The sequence below is a fragment of the Xenopus laevis genome, chromosome 8L, assembly GCF_017654675.1.
Source record: "Xenopus laevis strain J_2021 chromosome 8L, Xenopus_laevis_v10.1, whole genome shotgun sequence".
NCBI classification, from domain to species: domain Eukaryota; kingdom Metazoa; phylum Chordata; class Amphibia; order Anura; family Pipidae; genus Xenopus; species Xenopus laevis.
In genome coordinates, this window is record NC_054385.1 from 71,731,797 (window position 1) to 71,740,252 (window position 8,456).

Sequence of the window (8,456 nt, forward strand, 5' to 3'; positions counted from 1 at the left end):
ATCTGAGCTTTGAGCGCTCACTTATTCCTGCCGCTGTAGGTGTTTCAGCTCGATCTGCTTCCCCCGCTGCTGATCTGCTTCCCCCGCTGCTGCCCACCCTGTCCCAGCTCTCCGCACACATGGATGCCTCGGAGGTGCGCTACTGCTCCCGCTTCAACTATATCTGCCTTAAATTTGCCCTCATCGTGTACAGCACCATATTCTGGGTAAGCCTTCACTTAATGGTGATCTAGTATTGGGGGGTTGTCACTGTATGATATAGGGAATTGCTTGCAGGCTTCCTTTTTTTATCTAAGTCTAGTGGACTAAACTTCGTGCAATCCATGTAGAGACAGAGTACAAAGATGCCCAACAATTGCTGCTGTGTGGCACTATGGGCTTGATGCTATGTGCTGGAATTAGCATGGGAAGAAGAAGTTCAGTGTAAAGCACACATGCCAGTGGCAAGCAGACTAATGCTCACAACACTGACCATTTAAACGCCCTGTGTGCCATAGCCTTCTGTGACAATATTTGTATTTACTATTACTCCCCAAAGTGTAAAGTTGCCTAAGGGGGGGGGCGTAAAACTGCTGACTCATTCTTAAGGGGCTGAATCGGCAACTAAAATCGGTGGGGGGTTGTTCACCTTTGTGTTAACTTTTATTATGACGTAGAGAAGGATATACCGAGACAGTTTGCAATTGGTTTGAGTAAAAATGTTATCCCCAACCAAAGGTGTGGGCTAATAGAGGCTGCATTCCGGTTGGGGATAACAGTAGGCTTTTTTTTTTTTTTTTTTAATGCCCCCCCCCGCCCGGGCTACACTACCTGAACCGGGAGGGAACTCCAGGTGCAAGCAGCCATGTCCAGTCATTTGCATGCGCATAATGAAAATGTGCCCACAACTGCTCATTATGCACATACGAGTGACACAACATGGCTGCTCGGACCGGGAGCTCCCTCCCAGTGCGAGTATAAAAAAAAACCTGTTATCCCCAACCGGAATGTGGGTTCAATTTGCCTGCACCTTTGGTTGGGGATAACATTACCCTAGCAACCATGCATTGATTTAAATAAGAGAGGGTATGAATAGAAATATAGGTAAAAAGTAGCAGTAACAATAAATTTGTAGCCTTACAGAGCATTTGTTTTTAGATGACCGACCCCCATTTAAAAGCTAACCTGAGTCAGAAAAAAAGCCAAATAATTTAAACTATAAAAACTCAATAATGAAGACCAACTGAAAAGTTGCCTAGAATTGGTCATTCTGTAACATGCTGAATATTAACTTACAGGTGAACCACCCCTGTAAAGGTGGCTATAGACATTACAATTACGATCTTTTCCTGACATTACAATTACGATCTTTCCTCCTACCATTTGTTGAAACAGGTAGAATAGAATTCTACCTCTATCTGACACTTCAGCAGTAACCCTTTGCCGATGTTCTGGTGCCTTCAAAGGTGACCAATAAAAATATTCTATTTTGGCCGATCGATGAGGCAGCCAATATCAGTCACTTTGTCTCCCACCATACGGGCTCCAAATATTGTACGGAATGTGTATAGCCACCTTAAGTCAAGAGTGGCCAGCATATGTATGGGCAGTTTACAATGGAAGTTTCTCTGATTGGTGCTGTGCCTGCCTTTGCCTTGCGCATGAGTAATGACTAAATCAGTGTGTCAATTCTGTTGTTGACCTACATCTTCCAAGAAGCAGACTATAAAATCCACTTGTTTGGTAAGGTCAGCAAGAAGTGGATCATCACTCCGATATGCCCACCTAAACCAAGCCACCTTCATGCTTATCTAATCGTTTGGCCCTAGGGATTATACCAACAAGTATATGAGCCGCCAGAACGTGGGCCACATCAATGAGCCATTTCGGTCCTCAATCCAACAGGAAAATCAAACCCGCTTGACACCTGGCCAATTTCTGGTCAGATATCAGTTGTTTGAACCAATTTGTACACATGCAAATAAGCTGCTGAATCAGTTTGAAGGGCCTGCAATGGATACATTAGTAATTAACAGAATTACACATTAGGAAGACCTGTTAAATATTCAAACTGGCTGGACCTGTTCTTGGTGCTTCTAGATTATAGTGTAAAGGTTGTGTGCAACTTGTATGAAAACTGTTTCACAGTTATATTTGCTTTATTTTGTTAAAATTAAACTGTAAATAAGACTGACATCTACCTTGAATAATGGACATATGACAAGTATATTTTGCTTCCTTTTAGGCAGGATTATAAACCCTTCCATGTTTTATAAATGATTATTAAATAAAGACCTGATATGGTCAGGTTGGCCAGGTTCATAAACCCACGGGTCTTTGTTATACGCTGAATTAGAGGGGTTAATTAAGCTGATCTGATGCAACTGTAGGTCATTTGTATTATCCATACTAGAGGCTGCATTTTGTAAAATCGGGAGATTAAATGCAGTTTGCTGGGCAGCAATGATTGCACATTCACTGCGATTAAACTAAAGTACAGTGGTAACTTATTTTAAATGGTTGGTTCACCTTTAAGTTAACTTAGTATGTTATAGAATGACCAATTCTATGCAACTTTTAAGTTGGTCTTCATTATTTATTTTTTTATAGTTTTTGAATTATTTGCCTTCTTCTTCTGACTCTTTCCAGCTTTCAAATGCTCTGTAATGATACAAATGGGTTGTTATTGCTGATTTTTATTGCTCATCTTTCTATTCAGGTTCTCTCCTATTCATATTCCAGTCTCCTATTCAAATCAGTGCATGGATGCTAGGGTAATTTGGATCATAGCAACCAGATCACTGAAAATGTAAACTGGAGAGCTGCTAAATAACTAAAAAGACACAAATAATGAAAACCAATTGCAAATTGCCTCAGAATCTCACTCTGTACACCATACTAACAGTTAACTCAAAGGTGAACAACCCCTTCTGGTCAGGGCACACAGGCAGATTCGGGGAGATTAGCCGCTGAGCAACAAATCTCCTCTTCTTCGGGGCAACTAATCTCCCCAAATCTGCCTGTGTGTCCTGACCTGAAGGAGTTGTTCACCTTTGAGGGGAGATTGGTCGCTGCAAAGACGAGGCCAGGCTAGTAAATCTCCCCGAAACGCTCAGTGTGACCTTACCCTTAAACTTTACAGGGCCATTTAAGAGTATAAGCTATACAGGGCAGGGATTCCTTCCTAACATGTCCTTTTTCCCACATGGCACTTAATTGCTGTGTATTTATACTCATTTTTTTTATAATCTTGTTTTCCCTGTGTGTATGTGTCTGTCTTGTAGTATAGTACAGCGCTTCGTATCCTAGTACTGCTTCATATAGTGAATAAAGTACCCCTTTGTAAAATATAAGAATATTAAAATTTAACGAGGAGTTCCATGAACATATGGTCAACAAGGTCGAAGGCCAATTGTTTTTATACAGGTCATGGAACTGCGAGGTGACTTCTAATATCCTCATATTTTGCAACAGGGGGAACTTTATTTATTATAGTATACAAGTTTCAGTGAGTCATGTGACAGAAATGACATCACTTAACTTCAATTATAATCATGACATCACTAAGCACCAATTATAAGGATATCATTTACAGGATATTCATTCATTATTATAAAGTTATAATACATACATACAGACATGATCTGCATTGTAGGGTATAAGTGACATTCCAGCTGGGGGATGAGAGCGTTTATACATGTACAGACAAGAAGGGCAAAGTGACTGGGTAGGCAAAGTAGGATAGAGTGTATTTTGTCTCTGAGTAGTTAGAACAGACCCCCTTATTTATGTATAGTTCAGATCCCATGCCTGAAGGGTTACATGCCTACGATTTTGTGTCTGATTTTTCTACTATAACCGATAATAAAACTTTTATTTTATTTTTTTCCTCCTCACATTCTTCTATGCTAGTTTCAGAGTAGCATTTGCTTTTCTCTCTTCCTTTCTTCTGTTTTTCTCAACATGCTGTTACTTGACGGCAGACAAGAAAGCTGTGCAAAGGCTGTTTATCTCCTGTGCTGCTCCCTTGTTTGCTTTCAGGTAACAATGCTTCTGTCTATATTGGCATTTCCAACACGAACAACCTGGAGGGAGGGAGATGTTAGGCAGGTTACTGATGTTAGACCTGTGAGCTGGATGTGGCTAAGTTTTGAACAGTTCTGCATTAATCCATCTTCTATTGTCATACAGCTGGAAAATGATGCTTTATATGTGTATTTGTTTATATTTATATCGTAAATAATGAACAGGCTGAAATCATTACTCATATCCAATACAAGTGTTGGGTTTAAAAGGATTACCACCTTCAGAAGCACAACAATCAGAAAAGTTTATTACAATATCAAGCGCATATTATATTAAAGGCGGTCCTGAGTTTTTTTAAAAATACATAATTCTTATATAGCATAATAGTACTTGTAAATGTATTTTTGAAAAATCTCGGGACCTCTTTTAATAATAAAGTAGTTACATGTGTTTCAACCAGCTTTACAGTTATGGTTATGGTTTTTAATAGTACAATAAAATTTATAAGATAGAGTTTAGTGGTAATATACCTTTAAGAAATCCATTTAAGTGATCCCTTTAAGGATTTGCTTGAGGGTAGAGGTACCTATAAAGTTGCAAATTGTGAATGTTGTGTCATAATCTGAGGAAATGCCACAAATGGGGCACAAAACGCGTTAGTAGTTTATTCTACTGAGCCAATGCTAACCGCTTTTAATGTATTTATATAAATAAAAGAAATTACGATTTTAATATGATCCTGGACAGAACGTGTTTTAATGGAAGTCTATTTATGTAAGAGTGTACAAGTAACCACTGCCACGAGGTGGGACTATTAAACACGTGATTGTCTGGGTTGAATCGGTTAGCTCCATACTCGTATTGAGAAGTACCTGTGACCCAGGCAATAGTCCTGTATACAAATGTACCATTAAATAGCATTTTACTGTAAAAGAGGTAAACAGGGAGTACATTTAGTAAAATAAGTGCTACATTGCACCAGTGCAGTTAACCAATAGTAACCAGTCAACAGTATATTTTGATATCTGCTGCTATTATTTAATTGAAAGAACAAGTAATGGAAAAGTACTAATGTAGGAATAAGTTTGCCTTTTCCAAAACACACACATGCATGCCCCTCGCATTTGTTCAACACATTCCAATTATTACGGCACTGTATGGAGCAAATTCAGCTTCAGTACAATGGAAGTCCAGTCTGTGGCCCTCCATCTTCAAGCCCCTGCTCTCCAAAAATATCAGTTGCAGGTGCAACATCCCTGTATGTGAGTATATTGTGCAGTCTGAATAAGTGGTGTAGGCTGGAAGGTGTACACCAACATGTGAAATGTGCTAAACAAACTTCCTTATGATAAAATGTTTGCATTTAAAGTTTTAAAGAGTTTCAACCACAATACTTCCTATGTTACTTCTCCACTGCCGAACAAATGTTGATTGTTTCGCCAGTTCTATACCCACCCCAGTGTTTATTTAAAGGGCCCTCAGTACTTTTTGTATATCACGCATAACTGAATGTTGAATGTACAGGTATGGGATCCGTTATCAGGAAACCCGTTATCCAGAAAGTTCCGAATTACGGGAAGGCCCTTTCCCATTTATCCAAATAATCCAATTATTTAAAAATGATTTCCTTTTTCTCTGTAATAATTAAATAGTACAGGTATTGGATCCGTTATCCAAAAAGCTCTGAATTATGGAAAGGACGTGACCCTTAGACTCCATTATAATCAAATAATCCAGATTTTTTAAATTAATTTCCTTTTTCGCTGTAATAATAAAACAGTGCCTTGTACTTGATCCAAACTAAGATATAATTCGTCCTTATTAGAAGCAAAACCAGCCTATTGGGTTTATTTAATGTTTACATGATTTTTCTAGTAGACTTAAGGTATGAAGATCCAAATGATCCCTTATCTGGACAACCCCAGGTCCCGAGCATTCTGGATAATCGGTCCCATACCTGTACTTTGTACATGATCCAATAAAGATATAATTAATACTTTTTGGAAGCAAGACCAGACCTCCTCATAACCAATATGTGAGTTCTGAGGTTATGACTCCTATGACAGAGGAGAAATGGATCCTTTCCTGTAATCCATATGTTTTCTAATAACTTTCGCCCCTGCAATTTAGCCTGACTACTTTCTTTTGACCGGAAGGACGTGCATCGTGTAGCTCCAGCTTATGGGTTTCTTTGTGGACCCAAAACCAAATGTCTCCAGTGTTAACCCTTTACAGTGCACTCACAATGCTGCTCTGGATTGTTTGTTTGTGTGCAGTGTGAATCATAAGATTCCAGGGGCAGCCCTTAGGGGCAAATTCACTAACCTGCGGAGTTGCACTAGCGCAGGCTTCGCCGCACTTCGCAAGGCAAAGTTTCGCCAGGGCGCTGCTAATTCACTAAAATCCGAAGTTGCACTCAGGGAGACGAAAGGTAGCGAAGTTGCGCTAGCTTTAATTCGTCATGCAAAGTTATACTAGCGATGCCTAATTTGCATATGGCGCCAAGTTAAAGTACAATGAGTGAATATGTAGCACCAAATACATTACACTACACAAGCCTGGGAAAACTTCATAAAATAAAATAGAGTTATTTTGCCTTATACATGTGCCCACTGTATAGTTTAGGTGCCATATGTTAGGAAATGTAGGGGGGAAGGAGCGTACCCCCAAAAAAATGTACAATCTTTTTCAGCCTATCACCCTTAAAAAAGGAAGACGCCAGCGTTTTTTGGGACAAAAAAAAAAATTCAACTTTTTTTTAAGCAATCCCTATCTACTCTATTGCACTTCGCCTGGTCTGAGGTGGCGAAGGCAAGTCTGGCGCAAGAGTTAGCATAGTTACGTCCCTTTGCCATAGCTTAACTTTGTCTTAAGGGTGCGAAGTAGCGCTAGAATAGGTCCACTTCGCTAGCGAATTTACACCAGCGCCAGTTAGAAAATTGGTGAAGTAACGAAATGTCATGCTGGCGAATTGGCGCTTTAGTGAATTTGCCACTTAGTACTTAAATTACAATTTTCTATTTAGGATTACCCAAAGGCACATACTGCTAGAGGGGAAGGGGTATAGTTTTCCATTAAAGGAGAAGGAAAGTAATTTTTGCACTTGGGGGTGCCATATGTTAGGCACCCAAAGTGATTGTATATACTTAATTGACACCCTGGGGCAATGCTCCTGTTAGCAGAAAACTGCACCGGCCCAAGGTTATTCTAGTGAGCAAAATAATATGGAAAATATATCTGTGATATTGGGGTCTCCAAACAGTATAATGATTACTCACCACAGGGGGGAAGTGGCCCAGGTGCACCGCCCTGAGCCCTCAGCACAGGAAGCGGTCAAATCGAAAAACCAATTAGTAGCAGGCACTCAATGAAGAAAAACTTCCACCAGGCAATAGTTCAAAGTGAAGAAAGTTTATTGTGTCCACAACCTTCCAGCCTTATAATAGTGAGCACCACAGATTGATGGTCTCCCTGGTTCTTCTTTCTTCAAATTTCCCGGGGCAGACGCATGCGAATTAGAACTAAATAGCCGGCTTTTTCATTGGATTTTTGCTCTACTGCTTATGCGCAGCCGCAGTAGAAAAAGCAGGAAGAGGATCGCTCCGTGGTGTTTGTTTGATGAACCCCGGGACGGTGCAATTTTCTGCTAATAGGAGCACTGGCCCGGGGTTTCAGGTAAGTATATGCAATCACTTGGGGTGCCTAACATTTGGCATCCCCAAGTGGAAAATTACTTTCCTTCTCCTTTAATATGCATGTCCCATTGCCCCATTAAACACTGCTCAGGACTAACCAAGATAAGGTAACACTAACATTCAAGTATTTGGATCCACTGCAAAATATGTATTTCTTTTTGAGCATCTATGTGATTAGAGTGTTTTAGCAATTCTCCATATTGTCTATAGCAAGTAGTATTTTCTGTCATTTTGTAACCATTAGAAAATGTGGGCAACAAATATATTTTTACATTGAGTGTACAATGGGAAGCTGCAATGTTAGTCTAGTAACTTTTTGATTTGGTAAACATTTTACCCTCTTCTCATTCTCTTGTTCACACAGCTTGTAGGGGCCTTTGTTCTGGCCATTGGGATTTATGCTGAAGTGGAGAGACAAAAGTACAAGACTCTGCATGGTATCTTCCTTGCTCCGTCTATTATCCTCATCCTCCTGGGGGTGCTCATGTTTGTGGTATCGTTTATTGGTGTCCTGGCCTCCCTCCGTGATAACCTGTGCCTGCTGAAAGTGGTAAGAGACACATAGACGCAATAATGTCATAAGTAGGATGAAGTGTGAATGAATAGGAAGTCGCAGGGTAAAGAATACGTAGAGTAGGAGAGCTGGGGAGAGGTGAGGTCAACTTCAAAGCCATAATAAAGTAAACAGGGTTAATATTGAGGGAAGCCATGCAGACTGACAATACCAGGGCACAAATACTGGAGAAAACAAGTGTG

At 40.0% G+C, this 8,456-nt stretch overlaps 1 protein-coding gene across 1 annotated transcript in view; it reads left to right on the forward strand.

The window, feature by feature from the left end:
- The first annotated feature begins 31 nt into the window (after window positions 1-31).
- The window catches only part of tspan15.L (tetraspanin 15 L homeolog), a 16,511-nt gene continuing 8,086 nt past the window's right edge, over window positions 32-8,456 (forward strand). The window contains 2 exon segments of the mRNA NM_001092507.1: window positions 32-206; window positions 8,065-8,250. Of these exon segments, the coding sequence (NP_001085976.1) occupies window positions 120-206; window positions 8,065-8,250 (273 nt within the window). The 5' untranslated portion in view covers window positions 32-119.